Genomic DNA, 20,121 nt, shown 5'->3' on the forward strand with positions numbered 1-20,121 from the left:
TTTATAAAATTGAATTGTCATTTTTTTCATATTTCTAATATTTGATTAAATTATTTATCAACTTCTCTCGTGTATAAATAGTTTCGTGAAGATAAATAAATAAATAAATATATATATATATATATATATATATATATATATATATATATATTATTTTAACAATTGTTTAGTTTCTACTGTATACACCTATGATGCACTGATAAATGAAATATGTAATTTATAAAGTCGTAGCACACTACAAGTAAATATTTCTTTGAATGGTGGTCAATTTTAGTGACAAAAAATAATTAGTCACTATATAGTGATCAAATTGATAACTAAAATAGTTCCAGAAAATTATAATTGGTCTCTAAATTGATAATTAAAATAGTTTCAATCATGAATTGATTTTTAAATTGGTCATTAAAATGAGCTGTCAGGTTTTGGCTACCAAAATAATTAGTCTCTAACATATTTTTGGTTACTAAAATTGGTCATTATTTAAGAGTTTTCTTTAAATAGTACTTCTATGATGATAATAACTTATATTTTTATATTGACAACTTTAGTACATATAGTTTTAATTTTGATTCATACAAAAATAATCATATATTTATTATGTTTTTAAAAATTATTGTATATTTTTTAATATTTATATACAACGTAGTATCTATCACGTATCATATCTTATTATTTTGAGAATAAATGTATCTACGTATTGAATACGTGTTGTATCCAATACACATATCATATATCGTATATGTGCATCATAGGTATACACTAATTCAAAACTCCCCAATTTATTCACTTTATCTAATTTAATAAGGGTCTAGGATTTTTTTTTTCCTGAATGTATAAATATAGCTCTTTTGTGTTTATTATGTAATTACTTTTTATTATTTTGTTTTCAGACGTGAATTATTCTTTCTTAAACCTGGCATATAAAGTTTATAAAGAAAGACATTTGTACAGTCAAGGTATATTCTTTCTTAATATTTTTAGTTGTTAAATATTGTTCGGCATTTAAAAACTTAAACATCTTTTACATTCGGCGGTAATTAAAATATTTTATTCAATGTAAAAAAAAAATTAACGAATTTGAATTGTATATACCAAACAAAACGATTGAAAAAAAAGGAAGAATTTAAAATGAAATAAATTCAAATTTAATATACCTAAATATCTCAGCAGAAAATTTTCATATCCAAACACAATGTTATTGAATTGTTATAAAACTAAATTATCAATTTTTCATCTTTTCAACATTTGATTAAACTAATTATGTATTGCTACATGGTAGAAGTAGGTATTTTTTTTAAGGATCTCTAGTACGACCATATAAATCCCATGAACTTTATTTGAAATCTGAAGAGCGCATTTTCTTAGGTTATTCTCAATTACATAAAGGCTACAAATGTCTTTCTTCCAGTGGTCATATATTCATTTATAAAGATGCTTTATTTGATGAACTATGATTTCCTTATTCTAAGATGCTTTCCAAAACACCAAATCCTACCTATGATGTAAGTTAGTATTTTAATTTAAATCTCAATCTCTTATTACCTACTCAGACTATTGTATCTAGTAGTTCTCTACAACCTCATTTGTCTCTACATATATGTCTTTGTCTCATTCTGTCTCCATGTTAGAAGCATCTCCTATAATTTTTTATACAATGGATTCCTCATCCTCTCAGTCTAAGGTTCCTCATATACCTTTTCATGATTTTCATCCATCTTTGTTGATAACTCATTCTGAGCCTACCAGTACCGTTAGGCTCTGAAAGATCCTAATAGGCAGGCTAGTATGCAACAAGAATATAAAGCTTTAATTCAACAAAAGACGTGGTACTTGGTTTGTTTCTTTACCCTTCAACAAAAAGGCAATTAGTTATAAATGGTTATTTAGAATCATATAAAATGTTGATGGCTCTATTAATAAATATAAAGCTCACTTGGTAGCCAAAGGGTTTCATCAAGTTCCAAGCTTTGATTTTTATGAAACTTTTTCTCCAATGGTGAAGCTTGTTACTATTCGTATAATTTTGACTATTGCACTCTCTTTAGGATGGAAGTTATTTCAGCTAAATGTGAATAATGTTTTTCTGGATGGTTTTCTTGAAGAAATTGTTTATATGCAACAACCTCCTATTTTCAAGTGGTTAACAAGTCTTTGGTTTTCAAGTGATTGACAAGTCTTTGGTTTGCAAGTTGAATAAAGCGCTTTATGGGTTGAAACAAGTCCTTAGACAGTGGTTCACTAGACTACATTATACTCTTCATCAATTTGGATGTGTTAACAACACCTTCTATACTTCTTTATTTATATACAAGAAGTATTTAGAGGTTTTTATCTCCTAGTTTATGTTGATGATATTATCATGACCGAAAATTCTGTTGGCTTGATTCAGCATTTCACAGCCAAACTTCATGCTACCTTTTCTTTAAAACAATTTGGTCATCTGGATTGTTTTCTTGGCCTTGGAATCAAGCATTTTCTAGACAGTTCAATTATAATGACACCTCAATCCAAATATATCCGTGATCTTCTTCACAAGACTCATCTAGTTGAAGCTCATACTATTTCTACTCCCATATGGTTTCTAATTGCAAATGATCTAAATATGGTGCGTATCTCTTTGCAAATCCTTATATAGGTCAATGGTTGGTGCATTGCAGTATCCCATTATTACCCCGCCTAAAATCAGCTTTGCTATCTATACTATATGGCCCACTGCCGGACCATTGGTCGAGCGAATCAAGGACAAGCAGTCCCAAGCCGCCCGCTACAGGTGGATCTTCCCTTGGACTGCTGATGTGGTAATCTCTCCCGAGTGCTTTAAGGGGACTCGTGACCAAATGCTCCATGCGTGTATTTTCAGTTGAACTTTGTCTCCACCTCTGGAGACATCTTCATTTACGAAGACAGTCGACAAGATGCACGACCCTTCGGTTAGACAGCCACACCAAAACTGGATTAGTAAGTGAAAAGTGAATTAAAGTAAAACAAGTTAGTAATCAAGTTTAAAAAATAATTGGGTCATGATTAGGAAACCCTAATCATGGGCCCATACTGAAAACTATAAATAGAGGCCCAAGGTAGGTTGGTAAGAACCCTTTTAACTCGCATTTATTGCAACCCGCTGATCGACGTTGAACTGACTTAAGCATCGGAGCCTTTTAGACAGGTACCCCGACCGTCCGATCAGGTCGAACGGAAGGAGAAGAAGACTTTGAATAGGAGAAAGGATCGAACAAATTAGAGAAAGGATCAAACAAGTTAGGTGAGAAGAACACCAAGCAAAAGGACTTGAGAGTAATTTGAGTGTTGAAGATAGATGTTTGATCCCTATACCCGAAACACTATCAATAAAGTCTATAAGTTCATGGCGAACCCTCTTGATTCTCATTGAAATGTGGTGAAACGAATTTTACAGCACCTAAAGGGAACTTTATTTTATGGCTTGCACTTTCAGCCAACATCATTTACTCGATTTGTCCCACCGTATGTTTTTCGTGATGCTGAGTGGGCCTCTGACTGTTGATGATCTTCGCTCTACATTGGGTGTCGCTAGTTTTCTTGGTACAAATTTGATCTCATGGTGGTCACGAAAGCAACAAGTCATTGCTCGTTCCAGTTTAAAAAAATTTAAAAAATCTTTTTAAAATTGTCCTTGAGTTTAAAAAAAATCTTCTCCTTATGTTTGAGGGGATTACTAGTATATGTTAGTGTACAATTGTCAATATGTGTAATTATCTATAAATACCAAATTGTACAACACACTTCAATTGGTCCACATGTTAATAAAATCAATTACATTTGTTTAGTTTTCTCTCTATTTTCTCTCTATTTCATAAATCTAAGACTAAGTGTAATGAATGAATTATTTTTTAATTCTTGTCAAAACAAATTTGCTTTAATCTATTCCTTTTGAATTCTTGTTTGTGTTTATAGGATTGTTTGAGGACGAGTAGTTCACTAAGTCTTATAGCTTTAAGACTTAGCATCATAGTCATATTCAAAGTTTTGTATTGACTATGAAGGGTGAGTGGAGTCTTAGCTGAGTTAAGGTAGGAACTAAGACTTATTCGCTTATTTTTTAATGAAAGAGGTAAAAAAATAGATAAGACTATACATAGTAGCATGTATGCACGTGTAGAGTTTTAGAAAAGAGTATTTATTGTAATCGAGTAGATTAAAAGTAAGAAACTTGAACAAATTAATAAAGAAGTTGTTTTGATTAATTCAAAATCTGAATAAAGGTTTATTGAGTGATAATTATTTGTAAATCAATGAAAAATCCTAATATGAGAAAACTAGAAAATCAACCTATCTTCATCATCTTTGTTTAGGTCTTTCCATTTTGCATAATTTACTGCTTTCTTCAAAAGCCCCATTTTTCTATTAGAGTTTTGTCTAACACCTTTTATATAAAGCATCATAAGAAATTGTTCTACGTGACTTCTTTCACCAACTTCATCGGGGGACGACTTAAGTTAGTTTTAATGTTTTATATATTATACAGTTGTTATGGACGATTAACATCTATTTGATAACGACAACTATTAGAGACCTAAAACAAAATATTCAAACTTGACAAAAATTTAGTATGTGGTAGAATAACTGAAAGAAGAATAATTTTATAATATAAATAAAAACTTACTCTAATAAAAAATTCGATGGGTTCAAAATGATTCTCCGTTACGATGGGATACGATCTGATTCTGAAAGATAAAATTTGGAGATAAAATTGAAAGAAATGAAAAGGAAGAATGGATGGTGGAAGGGAGCGTTGCGAGGAAGAAGAGATAAACACAAGTTGCAAGTTGTCTTTCCCTTTCTTTTTTCTTTCTTTTAAACATGTCACATACTAAAACTAGTATATGTTGATTAAATTAATTTTACAGATAAAATTTAAATAAAAGAAAAATAAGGGCTTTATACATTTATTTACAATCAGCATAAATCTTACATGATTTTTTGATTGAATACAAAATTAGTTAAAATTCACAGTAATTTCTGGGTGCCGGGAAGGGGATTCAACAAAATTACTATTTTTCCTATTTCTATCAAAGAAAAAAAATATTAATACCTAAACGATTCGCACCAATCATGACATTCTGCCGATTCCTTTACGATACATCATTCAAAACTATCAACTGTGTGACTATGAAATAACATCATCATAATTCTCATCATCAATGTCATCATCATCTTTGTTGATTCCATTGACATTATAATCTTTGACGTCGTCATCATCATCATCTTCATCTTCATCATCATCATCAATCTCAAGATCTGCAGTTTCTGCTTCACTAGTGACATCAAGAATATTATGTGAGGTCCAATCAGGAGGAAAGGTCTTTTGTAGGGCTTCTGTTAGTTCTCCTCCTGTTCTTTCAATCTTACGTAAATATCTTGACCAATGAACCGCAGTTCCCATGTCAACAGTCATCTCAGACTCTACCATCTCTCTACATATAGACAACAGGCCACTATATGCGTATGATTGAGCAAAGGTTGCCCTTGATAGCAAAGATGTCACAAGACAATGGTACACTGCTTTGTCTGGTTTCAATCCAGCTAGTTTCATCTCTTCAAAGCAACTCAAAGCTTTCTCGGGCATAGAGGCTCGTGCCCAACCTTTTATTAGAGTGGTGTAGGTTTTAAGGTTTGGTTTTATATCAGATGCTTCCATTTCTTGGATAATCTCAGTTGCTTTCTGGCAGGAAGAAAATAAAAACTGATTAACAGGTGATATAAATAAATTACCATCCAAAATCATGCCCTAAGGTGGTTAGGGAAAAACGAAAATTTTTCTAAAGCTAAAATTTCATAAGCTAAAAACAAACGTTTGGAAAAGCTAATTTTAACTTCTTTTTCTTATTTTCTTCTTCCAAACGTGTTTATGAAGAAGTTCATCCAAACATATCAATGAAGATGCAAGGAATACACTTGTCGCCTTGCTTTTAGTCCACTTTAAGTAATCACAAACTTAACAAGTTAAATTCATCATACCTGCATATCTCCAGCTTTACAACAAGCATTTATAAAAGACGTGTAGGTATGGATGTCTGGTCGAACTCCTTCTTTTTTCATTTGCTGCATCAAGTCTGCAGCCTCCCAGACATCACCTCTCCGAGCCCAACTAAGAAAGTCAACAAAGTTACTAAAATACAGCGCAAGTTGTGAAGCCGCTAATGGATAAAAATATTAAATATTCCAAGCACGAAGACATCGAAAAATATATGAACATAAAAAGATAATTCAAGAATACAGACATAAATAAATGTTAGACAAAATGAAAACTTCAATTTTCATCGTCAGATGCAATTTATTCATACCCATCAATTAGTATGTTGTAGACAAAAGTGTTCCTTGGAATCTTTTTTGCACTCATTTCTTTTGTGACTGCAAGGGCACTCTGCATTCTGCCTGCCTTGCAACATGCCTTCAACAATGCCTCATAGGTATAGACATCAATCTCCAGACCCTCATTCCTCAACGCGGTAAAGTACTGAAAGGCCTTTTCAGTGTCACCCAGTGAAGCATAACCTTGCATAAGAGTTGTATATGTGTGTTCATTCGGTCCAATGCCTGCCAGATTCATTTCATCCAATATTGCTACAGCCTTGGCCATCTGCAAGAAATGTAACATTATTTACAGAAAAGGTTACATAATGTATGACCACTAAAACAAGAAAGCTAACAGAAAAATCCCAGAATATCTATTGTAATCCAATCACACTAAGCAAGAACTTGTTAAGACAGAGACAGTTTGATAAGTGAAAAGACAACCTTTCGTTGAAGAGTATAATCCTCATCGATTAATAGTTTCATCTAGACAACCCATGGCTTGGATGATTAGAAATAATAATAAATTTTGATAAGCTAATCATAGTCTCTCTAAGTGTGTATTAAGAAAAAAATAAAAGTTCTTATGATTAAAAGTGATTTGATCAGTTAAAGCAAGATCGTCTAGAGTATGTACAATACAACAGTATAGAGTATGTACAATACAACGATTAAATGATGACCATCAGAGAGGGTCAACATGAAAGCAATAGACATCGAAACCACACATATGTACAACAATTAGACGATGACTATCACAGGATGTTAATATAAAATCAATTGAAGCTATTGACACGTGTACAACACAAGATTCAAATTTCATTTGCTACTATTTAATCTTCACCAAATGCAAGTAACGAATTTCCACAATGATTATAAAACAGTAAATCAACCTTTCCTTAGTTTGTGTGATTAATTTGTTGTTAGTAAGACAGAGATGTTCAGAAGAAAAGTTGTCCTTGCATATTAAGTTGAGTGCAACAAAAGAAGATATCAAACAAAATGGTATCATCCTCTGCTAAAGTACTGACAAGGGAAAAAATCAACATGCAAGCTTCAACGGTCTTTTTCAAGATGCCTATAAATAGAAGTTTCTCCATGTAAAACGAACCAATGATCTTCCGTAAAAAATCAATGCATTGTGCCTTAGTTGTTGCCAAATCTTTTAAATGCTGAATCTATATAGACAATCTAATAGGCAATAGACAGAGTGACATTTCTTAGTAAACCCCTCACTTTGTGAAATGTATTCTCTGAACAAAGAGTGACCATAGGTCATATCCTCTCATAAAAGAAATTTCCTTACAATCTTTCAAACAACTTTGTTTTGTAGCCAAGAGTAGCAACAATAAAATACTCGGGAAAACCAGAAGTAACTTAGTGCTAAAGAACATTTGTGTAAGAAATGGCCCATGTGAATAAGTTCTTGAGACTGCTATCTTCAGTATCAATAAGAGATAGCACTTTTTATCGTCAATGGTTAGCCTTTATTTTAGTGTTTCCCCAATTCTTTCAAGTAGGCAGAATTGTTGAAATCTTATAACAGTAAGAAGCAATGGAAGCCAGTGTATGCAACAGCTGTGCCAATTTTAAATTCATAGCAATCAATTAAAAAGTTTACAGCTACCAGAACTTCAAGAAAGAACTAAAACTAAACAAATTCAGGCGAATTTAATTCCTTTCTAGAAAGTGCATTATAACTACTGAGTATACCACAGTTAGCTCATTGGCTATTTTTATTTATTTTTTGAAAATTGAATAAATAAACATATAAAGGTAAGGAAAAGTAAAGACCAAGTCATGTCATTTGCTTATTATAATAAACAATTGTTTATCAACCTCAGGTTACCTGGCGCTTCTCAACAAGGCCAAGAATCAGAGCATTATATGTGTGTACTGTGGGAATGCAGCCACTCCTCCTCATCATATCAAATACCTCCAGGGCTCTCCTCATCTCTCCAGCTCTTGCAAAACCATGTATAATGGGCAAAAATGTGCGTGTAGTAGGTCTATGTCTCTCCTTCTGCATTTGCTTCACCATACGAATAGCGCGATCCATATTACCCATTCCACAAAAGGCTGTTACAATGTTATTGTAGAGAACTACATCGGGCTTCAAACCAGTCTTAGTAAAATCTTCAAAAATGGAGAATGCATTAGCCCAATCTTTTAACTTCAAGAATCCATTGATCAACATAGAGTATGTCTTCATGTTATGTTCTATGCCACTCATTTTCATCATTTTGCTTATTTCCAATGCTTTAGAAACTTTTCCTATCTGAAAAAAAAAGATAACAAAGATTGGCATCAACAAGCAAGAACTACTGATGGCATATACATTTACTTGCTTGACCAAAATTGGGTATCAAATATAAACAGATTGGACATGATGGGCAGTTTATTAGCTGGAAATGAATTGTCTATCAAGTATTGATTTCATGGGCTTTGCAAGGGATTTGATTCAGAATTGAAAACATTGATATTGGATCATTGTATTTCAAAGATAGTATGACAGGCTTAAAAGCTGTTCTGACAAAATTAAAAGAAAAAAAATGTTTAACTCCTCAAAACTTTCATAGCTTTCAAAAACTAATTATAATTATAACAGAGTGCAAGGATCAAAGTGAGGATTAATAGTTGATAACAGAGACTTACTTAACAGATAAATAAAAGGATTAATAATTGCAGGGGAGCTTATTTTTCTTCATGAGAATGAACAACTTTTGTTCAAATTGGTAGATTGACGCTTGATGTTTAAACCTAAGAGCTCTTGTCGTCAAACATCCAAAGTCTCACTGCTTCCCATTCCTAGAACATCATTAAATAATTGATATTTCCATATATTTGAAATTTATACTAATCTTAATATGAAGGGTGCCTTAAATAATGTGAATTTTATTGGTATGATCCACATGATAAGACAAAACATGAGGTTTGCGCACTCATATCTTTAGGGAACTATTGAGTGAATATGCTTAGCCAATTTTGGTCTTAGTTCAAAGAGCTGTGCTTGGTGGGATAATATACCTTCTTTTGTTATACCCCCCACTTTCGCTAGCCAATTTGTTAACTTCCTTATTATACCCCCACTATTATTGTTTTCATATCCTTTATTTTATGGATTGGGGTGCGGTGGATTATTATTAATTGTGGTGTTATAGTTGGGATGGCAAATTGTGATGCTTTAGCACTACCATTTTATTAAAAATAAATAAATGTATATGATAGGAACTTCAATAAAATGTGTACAAGAAAATCAGGCAGTAACTACTGGATATATAAATGATCCAATTAATGTAGAATGTTATGTCTTACCTTGGTGTAAAGATTAATGAGACAGCCATAACTGACAACTGATGGAGAGAAACCACATTCCTTCATCAAAACAAAGAAATAGTTTTGTGTCATTTAATGAAGAGTGCAACAATGCATAACAGTTTTACATACCAAATCCAAATAAATCAGTGATTATCTGAGTAATATAACACAGGCTAAATTAAAGGGTAAATTTTTTAAAAAAACCAGAGACAATTGTGTTAAGAAACAAAACTTAAAGGGTACATGTATACTTGATGAAATAACTCTAGACTATAATAAAACAACTGGGAATTGTTACCACCTTTTTCTTTTAAAAACTACAGACATAGTAAGAAAAACTGTTAATATCTGCATGGTGACAGATAAATTCATTGAGAAACAAGCTGGACAATGTAAAAAAAAAAAAAAAAATCTATAATGAATTTATTGTGTTTGAGATCCCACATCAACTATTGATATGATCAACTATAGTATATCATTAAATGTAAATCTCACCTTACAAGGTAGTTTAGTAATGAGTTACGCCTAAAACTCATCTTCTAAGATGAGATCAAAACTTATCCTAACAAGGTTTGCTAATATATCTTGTCACTTAGTATCGAAATGTTATTGGACTACCTAGAAATATCACGTCTCATTCTCAATATGTCTAATTCTTGGCTTGAGGGAGTGTATTCGAGATCTCATATAGACTATAGATATGACAAATTGTAGTATATAAGTGAATCAAAACTTTATCTTACTTGCTAGTTTTGTGAGATTGAGTTAAGTATAAAACTCACCTTCTAAGAGATTCGAATATAAGTTGAATCACCATATTCAAATGTGGAATTGTCAATTTGACTCATGGCCCATGAATCAAATCCATCCCACTCCTAAAATAAGCCCTCTTTTATTAACCCATCAAATGAGTGGGTTGAAAAAGCCCCTACCCCAAGGTGAAACTATGTTTGACCCACTATAACATTAAAATAAGACTTCAATTAACTCCTACATATTGTTAGAATTGCATAAGTCCTTAAAATATTTTAAATTGAGATGGATCCCCAAATATTTCATATTAATTGTAAATTGATACTTAATGTTTATTATATGCAACTTAACTGCAAGGTTAGGGCTCAGCCGCTCGACTTGGTCTCACCTACCTAGCATGGGTTGGACCTAATCCAACTAGACTTTTCTTGACTTAAATTGTAAGACCCTAGAAAATTTAATTAAGTAGAATAATAAATTATAACTTTTGGGATGAGTAAAATTATCAAACAAGTTAAATAATTCATTTGGTTAGAGTACTTGGGTAACATGTTTAGTTCAATTTTTTTTAAACAATTTCTAAAATTTATTTTGGAATATTTATGAAGTTGAGCTTGTTTCTTTGGTCTTTGAGAAAAGTAATAAATGTCAAATAAGACCTAAAGTGGTGATTAGGGTTTTTCTTAAGTAAGGGCTTTGGGATAGTCTATATTTTTGGGACAGTGTCGTTTGGGAGTGGGTAGGGTAAAAGGAAACACAAAAGTATCAAGAGTTAGAGCAGGAATAACAATCCAGTGAGGTGAGCTAACTGTTTTAGTTGTTTTAACTATTTTATTTGTTTAAACTTGTTTTTGTATCTTATTTGAGAATTTGAGAATATATATAACGAGTTTTGGTGGCATATTGATGTGGTGTGAGAAACCTTGTATCAACAAAGGATGATTGTTGACATGTTTGGGTGTGTGTGTCTCTCAGCAAGAGGTTACGTCTTGGGCTCTTTGATGACACTCCTTTCACGTGCTTAATGGAACAAGGAGGCTCCATGGCTTGATGTAGCAAAAGATAAGTGCAAAAAGTTAGTTTCGGTGGTGGTAAAGAAACTCTAAGAACATTGGGTCAATCTTAGAGGAGGAAGGCTAGAGGAGATTCAAAAAGAAGCTTTAGCTAAGTGACTCTCAAGTGCAAGTGTGGAGTGATCTCAACAACATATCCTTACACATTCAAGAGTGATTTTACAAGTGATGGTCTCATTTATAGTAGAAGACAAGCTCCAAATGCAACCTAAATGTGCACCGAAATTGAATGTAAATGCAAGCTGAAAAATGGTGCCTAGATCTAGATCTAACCTCCTAGATCCACAATTCTCAGATCACTAGCCACATGGCATGGTCACGCCTCGCATCATTTACAACATGTGACAAGCTAGCAACATTCTCAACCTTGGCTTTTTAAATTGGGCTTGAATGGATCCAATTTCAAAAGCTAGGTGAGTTATGGTCCAATCTACTTTCTAGACATTTTACAATTTATTTTGAAAGCATGGTCTAAACGCTTGGCCCAATTTAAATCTACACTAACGGACTAGGACAAGCCCACAAATCTTGATATCTTCCTTGGCCTATGAAAATAGCATTTGAAGCCCATGAAGCCCATTGGACTCTTGAAGCTCCATCTCTTATATCCTTCTCATCATGCCTCTAGTGATTGGGCCTATGCTTGGGCCCAAGTCATCATTCTTGGTAAACTCTACATGGTGGTAAAGCTGGTTAACTTTGCCCGTGAGTCTCTCCAAGAGAGTATTGATGAGTGAACTTCGTCTGAGACTTTGGGAGCAATGAGGGGTTCTAGCTCTAGTGGTGAGTGAATGATTGGTAAATTACATGTGTGAGTTGTAGTTGAGAACCTGATATTTGCGTAGTTCTCGGCGCACGAAAGGCTGAAAACTCTGTGAGAAGGTGTAACAATTGCGGAAATAGTTTATCAGGTGGTTTTGTACGAGTCGATGTCTTGTGTTCAGACCATTTGTGTGTTGAACTTGTGTGCGAGATCATGAGTGGTTGCATTGTTGCTTAGATAACATGTTTTGAGCTAGGTTATGATCATGGGTCAGGTTAGAATGTTGGTTGAGGGATATAATGTGAATTTTATATTGTTTAGTTGTGAATTATGAATGTAAGGTTGGTTGTTTGTATATTATCTTACCCTTATTTTATTTATGTGACTCTAATGATCGTATTTTTATACACGAGCAGATGATCTTATCGATGCTGAGGAAAATCCACAACATTAGAGAAAGTGGTTAATATTGAGAGATATTTGGGAGAGCATTTTAGTCTTAGGTTTTTCCTTTTCAATAAATTCCATGTTTTTAAAACAATGTTTATTTATTTATTGAGATTTCAAATAAGAGATGAAAAGTTCTATTCTAATTATGTAATTTTTGTTAATTATAGATTCTAGGATGTGAAAATTTGGGATGTTACATAAACCCAACCTCACTTGGGTCCAACACGACTCAGCCTGACACTGATCCCACTTGAGCTCGGTCTAACCTGACCAACCTTAACTTGAGCTTGACTTTGTCCCACTCATCTTGATCTGGGCTAGGCCTGACCCAGCCTAACATGGGGAGGTGAGCTAATCTACAATGGTTGGCACCAACGATGAGTGAAGATTCTCCATGACTTGCTCTTATGTGAAAACCTATCGCTAGAGAGTGGAAAAAGCATGGCTGGCTGGGAGATTTTTTGATACTTCAAGTCCAAAAATATCATTGATTCAATACTATAAGTGATGAGAAACAGAGATGATAGCTGCTGTGGGAAGAATATCATGTTGTGGAAATGAACAAAACTTATAAAATCACTAAAGCACTAATGTTATCTTGAAAAGTATATGTGAGTAATGGGTAAGACAAAAACTAGCGTACAGCAAAAAACACAAGACAACATTTACCCTCTTTTGAAGAGAATCCTACCCAATCTGGAATGTTTATGTTTAAGTCATCCTATAGTATTCAACATTCTTATGGTGTGGGACAATTTCTTTTAAAGATACAATTGATGACAACAAAATAAACACATAACATACTGTTAGAAGTGGGCTATAAGCCTAACTCAACCCACAAAATCGACTTATAAGGTAAGGATTGCACCCACTTATATATTGTGAATTGGCCTTATCTTTAGTCGATGTGGGACTTCCAACACACCCCCTCACGCCGAGGTATATTCATCTCGTGCGTGGGACAAGAAATTAGTGGGTGGTCCGTTAGCGGCCCGATATCGGGTGAAACAGAATGTCCAAGAAAATTCACTAGGATAGGCTCTAACTTGGTTTTGATACCATGTTAGAATTGGGCTTTAAGCCTATTGATTATATTTGTAACAAGCTTGGCACATACGATTTGTATGCTCCAGCTTGAGGGAGAGTGTTAGATATTGTTTGATATTATTAAGATATTGTTAGATATTGTTAATCACAATATCAAACAATATCTTCTATTTACTCTATTTATTTTCAGTTACTCTTTTTAATTGTACCTCTCTCTATTATAAATAGATTACCCTATGTGTGGTTTATACACAAGGGAGATTAATCTCAAACCCTATTTTCTTTATTTTCAATACATACCAAAAGTAGAAACTAGAAAGACTAAACTATTGGTGATGAAAATGATAAACTAAAAGGAGCTTATACCTTTAGTCTGTCAAACACAACCAAGCATTTTTCTTCATTACCAATCATTGTATAACCATCCATCATGGTATGATATATGTCAATGGGAGCATCTATCCCTTGTTCTTCCATCTCCCTCACCAAGGCTTCAGCTCGATCCATATTGCATGTCTGACTGTAAAATGCATCAGGATATCAAAAACAATGAGAGAAAAGAAGGAAGAAAATTGAATAGAAATGGCAATCATTTGAAAATGAACAAAAATTAGAAATTTACAGAAACAGAAATGTAACTTAATAGACAGAAACATTAAACACACTACTGAATAATTAACTGGTTTTGTTTAACTTTTTACCCAACATTGAATTAACTGACAACTTGATCGGCAGTTTTTTTTGTCTTGGCAAATATTGATACTAACATTATGTTTATAGTCCTTCAAAATATAGGATAAATCTAATATTGGTCCCCATTTAAAAAGAAAACAGTTTAGTCTCTCAAATATAAACAAATATGGTTATAGTCCCTAAACACTAAATTGGAGGGCTGAAATGATTTTTTAGAACAGCTTTCAGTCCCTCAAATTTATTATTTAGTACTAAAACCATTTTTTTTTCAAATTTGAGACACAAAAATCAACTTTATTTGGAGAACCACAAGAAGATTCACCCCAAATTTAAGGACTAGAAATTTAATTAACCTATTAGTATTTATTTCCCAGATAAAGGTTTCACAAGAAAAATATGGAAATGACAAAAGTAAATTTGGAGGAAATTTCTCCATTTAGCAATGATCTACCCAATACCTACAGCACATGACAATTAAAGGTCTATCACGCAAATAAAAATGAACCCTTTAAAGAAATATGAATGATTACCAGTGCGCATAAATTATGCTCCCATAAATGACAGCATTTAAAGATGGCAGCTTCTCTTTTGCCTCCTTAAACCAATGATCTGCAGCACTTCCAAAACAACATCAACTAGTTATCTCCGTGATACAAACTGATGCATTAATCTGAACTCATTCATTAACAGGCCATCAAACTATTTCCCATATAGAACTAATCAAAACTTTCACACAAGCACCACGAAATGTGAGACTGAGGTTGTTTAAATATGAAAAAATAGAAATCAGGAAGAAACCAGAAAATTCAAAGATAAAAATATCCAATCACTTAGACATCAGAGAAAAACAACAAACCCAACCATAGCAGTACACTTCAGTCTTCACACTTTGGTGGTTGGGGATGAGAAGACCAAGTGAGCACAACAGTAAGTGTTGCAACGTTAAAGTTTACCAGGCTTTTATGGGGAAAAAAGTAGAAGGGCCAAAAAAATGACAGAGTTACTGATGGCATCTAACCTACATAAATAACTTTCACAATAAAGTATATACAGTCTATGGCTTCCTTAAAAACTGGAAAAATAGGCATTGTATTTCTAAAGTCCAGGGGCAATCAGCAGCTACGATTCCATTCTGGATATGTTCACTGAAGTTTTGAAAGTTTACTTTTTATTGTTTGGATTCAGTTTCTCCATTACACAATAAATACAATGTTTTTCCACTAAAAGAAAAAAATGGAATAGAAACTATCCTTTCAAGATTCATCCCAGTGCACTGCTGAACTGACCAAAATGATAGTTTTGGACTAGTCACACGAGATGCACAAGAATCATCATTGGCACCTTTCATTTTTTTTTTCCCTTTGGCATGGTATCAGAGCTGAACAACAGAGTAGTCTGAACAACATTGTTCATAAATTTAAGATAAAATTCAAAAATTCAGCACATCTAAAGTGGGCATGCTTACTAACCATACATCAAGCCCAAATTAATGGGGCAAGTTAGAGAGAAAAAAAACTCACCAAACCATATATAACTTCACCTAATAGCTTAATCTACAAGGATAATGGGTACATGACCAAAAGAAAGAAAGAAATAACTAACAAGCAGAAACAATACTTCAACAAAAAGATTCAATAATGGCCAGAAATTTATCTGGTTTACATACTCAGCATTGGCCATTCTAGCAAATCCTCCCACAATTATACTGTATGTCACTATAGTGATTTCAATGCCCTCTTCCTTCATCTTTCTAACACAATGTAAAGCTTCTTCCATGTCTCTACCAACTGCATAAGCATGAATCAGACTGCAAACATTTAACATGCATTAATTACTAAGGTCAGAAGAAACAGCAAATATTGTGCTTTTTAATTTAACTTTGAAGAGAAGAAAGAGTTGAAAAAACTAGGATAAACTCTCCTTAAACCAAAGAACAAAATAAAAACGGAAAAACATAACAAATACAGAATTCCAAATAAAATCCCTAAAGAAGTATTAGAGTTCTAGAGAGAGAACAAAAGAGAAATAGAAAAGGTAATTTGAATTGATGAAAAGCTACTTATGTGATAACAAGGTGGGATTCCAAACACCATCTCACCAAAAATTGGCTCAAGCATGAAACTAGATATTTGAGGGTGGTTCGATAGCAACCCAATAGTTGGTGACATGATATAGACCCAATAAATTTTGTTAAAATAGACTTTGATACCATCATAGAAAGTGGACTTTCAGCCTGATTCATCCTCACAAAATTATTTGTAAAATGAGGTTTGCACTCACTTATATATTACAATTTAGCTATATCTTTAGTTGATGCGAGATCTCAACCAAGAACATTGTTTGAAGGGTGAAAATTAGAAATATCAGAGATTCAACATTTAAATATTCTTTTTCCCAAATCAATATTTAATAGTATTCAACTTTGAAAAGAAAAGTTAATGGATTCACATGCTCATCTCTAAAAAGATAACACCTCACAATCATAATGTGGTTATAGCTTAAAAGCTAAAAACATTTTTTGCCGATGCTGATATTCAAATTATACCCCAGATACAGAGCAAAAAATTTAAAGAATTTACCTACTATACACATGTGAAGAAGGCTCTATTCCCCTTGCTCGCATACTCTCAAATGTTTGGCGTGCATGATGCATGTCCCCTCGTCGTGCATAATATTTAACCATTAAACCATATTCCTTTCTAGCAGGCTGAAAAATTAAGGAAAATGAAATGAATTCAAGAACAATACTTATAATTCAAATTACAAAACTGGCACACTAAAATTTTCCTTGCAACTTTTATGGGTATGCACTAAAAAACGCTATTACCTTTTCTAAAAATAAAAGGAAGCATTGTTACCAATATAAAAGTATTGGCTTTGACCCAAAACATAGGTTTCTTTTTCTTTAATTTCACACAAGAAATAGACAAACTTAATAATTAAGGTAAACAAGAATTTTTAACCAATAACAAAAAGAAGTAGCATTACCGTAATGCCTTGTCTCAACGATTTTTATGTTGCATACATTACTGTGCGAAAAATCAAACAGAACATGCTGGCATAACTGAAGAAAATCAAGATACCTATTATTTATGTTAGCATAGGTCCATGTTTTAGGCCCATTTATTTATTGCTCTTAGGGTTACCTTTGTTATACACCTTTTGTGGCATTTCATACTCACTCAATAATATACCATCCCTTCTTCATGTGTTTCTATAATAATAGGGATATCAAGAGCACCATGATTGAGAAGGGATCCTTGCAGTAGTTCCTCTTTCCTAAACCCTTAGTCATGCGCCCTAAACCTATTTCGCAAAAGCAAAAGTTATGATTGGAAGGAATTCTTGCAGTAGTTCTTCTCTCTTAAGCACCAAGCCCAAAGCCTCTTTTGCAATTTTTCAGGTTTCACCTTATTACAATTTTATTTTATGCTTTGAGGCGTTTTTGAAGATTTTGCAGTTTTGTCCATGCAATTTTGTACAAGGAGGCTTTGCAAGTTTGTACGAGGAGGCTTGAAAATTTTGTACGACTTTAAGGTATTTGCAATCCTCTAATATTGGGTTTGTACTCTTTTTGTTTGTTGCTTCCGCTGTGTGGTTTTGTATTCGATTTGTTATGACTTGTAAAGATGATTCTCTTAAGTCTATTAATGTGCAATTGAATAATAAAAATTATTCCTACTGGAGTTATGTTATGAAAAACTTTCTCGTGGAAATTCTATGTGGGTTATATTTCAAGTGCTAAGGCAAAACTGATTGATACTAAAGCCTATGATTATACTATTTCTTTAGCGGTATGGGATGTTGACAACTCTAAAATTATCACTTAGGTCCATAATTCTTTTACACACTCGATTGACGCTCAATTGACAAAATATGATACTCGCTCAATTAACAAAATATGATACTGCAAAAGGAGGTCTGGGATCACTTATTATTAGCAGAGGAAATTAGACTTGTTTCCCAATCACAACCCAACATAGCCTTGCAATCTCAAAGTACATCATCACCAAATATATCCTCTGACAAATGGACCATTGATTCAGGTGCCACTAATAATATGTCACATCATTTATCATTCTTTTGTTTCGTTATCACCTGACTCATCCATGTCAAGTGCAACTACTAACAATGGTTTAATTCCATTATCTGGTATTGGTACCATTGCCACCCATCTTTGTCTTTGTCACCTGATATTGTTATGAATCTTGCTTTTGTTGGGAAAATATGTGATTCTGGATATAATGTGTGTTTCTCTCCATCTGCATGTTTTGTACAAGACCGCATATCTCAAAAGGTGATTGAGATAGGTTGTAGGTAAGGTGGACTTTATGTCTTGAATCAGTTCAACGAATCAATAGTTGCAGCTTCTAGTGTGGATTTATCTTCGTTTAGTTTGTCTTCTTCTTATCCTTTTTATTTGTGCATTCTCGTTTAGGTCATATTTCTGCATCTCGTTTAAAATTTTTAGCGTTTACAAGAGTTTTTGGTACTTTGGGCATTCATGATATTTTTTGATTGTAGTGGTTGTAAACTAGCAAAGTTTTTTTGCTTTACCTCTTTGTAAAAGTATTTCTTCTTCTCTTGCTCCTTTTGATCTTGTGCATTCTGATGTGTGGGGACCTTCTCCTGTATCCACCAAAGGAGGTTCTAGATATTATGTCTCTTTCATTTATGACTTTACTCATTTCACTTGGATCTATCTTATGAAACGTCAATCTAATTTTCTCACAATTTCAAAAAATTTATTACTCTTGTAAAGAGACAACACTCTACTACCATAAAAACCTTTCATTGTGACTTGGGGGTGAATACACTTCTAATGATTTTACCACTTTACTTGCCTCTAATGAAATTATACATCAAATGACACTCCTCAACAAAATGGCGTTGCTGAAAGAAAACATCGTCATCTTCTTGAGATTGCAAGATCATTCTTATTATCTGCAGATGTTTCAAGTATCTTTTGGGGAAGCTATTCTTACAACAACTCATGTTGTGAATCGGATCCTGACTTCACATAATTCTGGTTTGTCTCCTTTTGAAAAATTGTACGGTCATGCACCTGATTACTCTGCTTTGAGTGTTTTTGGATGTACATATTTTGTTCTAAAACCATATGTTGAGCGTACTAAATTATCAGCTAAGTCTACTTTGTGTGTCTTTATGGGATATGGACTTGGTAAAAAAGGATATCGTTGCTTTGATCAGTTAGTAAAAAATTGTATGTCTCACGTCATGTTGTATTTTTAGAACATATTCTATTCTTTTCTATTCCAGCTAACTCACATTATTTGACTACATATGATGTCATTAAAATTGATCCTTTTGATATTGATGACACTACACCTACTTTCATACCAATTACAAATATTGCACCAGAGGTTGTACCTGTTGATTCCCCTACTACGCTTGCTCAATCATCTCCTTAGGTTGTTGTTCTTTTGCCACTTATTCGACCTAGTCGTAGTCGTAAGTCTACTCAACTACTAGATTTTGTTTATTCCTCTTATTCTGGTTCATTTACTGCTTTTATTGCCTCTATTCATCGTCTTCATCAGCCTTCATCCTATAGAAAGGCTATGTGTGATCCACTTTGGCTGAATGCTATGGCTGAGGAACTTACTGCTCTACATCAGACTCAGACATGGGATCTAGTTCCCCTACCACCAGGAAAACATCCTATGATCT

The 20,121-nt window shown here is 33.3% G+C and overlaps 1 protein-coding gene across 1 annotated transcript in view; it reads right to left on the minus strand.

Moving 5' to 3' along the window:
- Positions 1 to 4,898: 4,898 nt before the first annotated feature.
- The window catches only part of LOC114191465 (pentatricopeptide repeat-containing protein At5g04810, chloroplastic-like), a 38,211-nt gene continuing 22,988 nt past the window's right edge, over positions 4,899 to 20,121 (minus strand). Inside the window, exons 3-11 of the mRNA XM_028080637.1 lie at positions 17,010 to 17,137; positions 16,097 to 16,237; positions 14,961 to 15,047; positions 14,104 to 14,257; positions 9,649 to 9,708; positions 8,183 to 8,611; positions 6,324 to 6,619; positions 5,998 to 6,127; positions 4,899 to 5,701 (exon numbers count right to left, since the gene is read on the minus strand). Of these exons, the coding sequence (XP_027936438.1) occupies positions 5,147 to 5,701; positions 5,998 to 6,127; positions 6,324 to 6,619; positions 8,183 to 8,611; positions 9,649 to 9,708; positions 14,104 to 14,257; positions 14,961 to 15,047; positions 16,097 to 16,237; positions 17,010 to 17,137 (1,980 nt within the window). The 3' untranslated portion in view covers positions 4,899 to 5,146. The remainder of the gene's footprint in view (positions 5,702 to 5,997; positions 6,128 to 6,323; positions 6,620 to 8,182; positions 8,612 to 9,648; positions 9,709 to 14,103; positions 14,258 to 14,960; positions 15,048 to 16,096; positions 16,238 to 17,009; positions 17,138 to 20,121) is intronic.

Source organism: Vigna unguiculata, chromosome 7 (assembly GCF_004118075.2).
Source record: "Vigna unguiculata cultivar IT97K-499-35 chromosome 7, ASM411807v1, whole genome shotgun sequence".
NCBI lineage: Eukaryota > Viridiplantae > Streptophyta > Magnoliopsida > Fabales > Fabaceae > Vigna > Vigna unguiculata.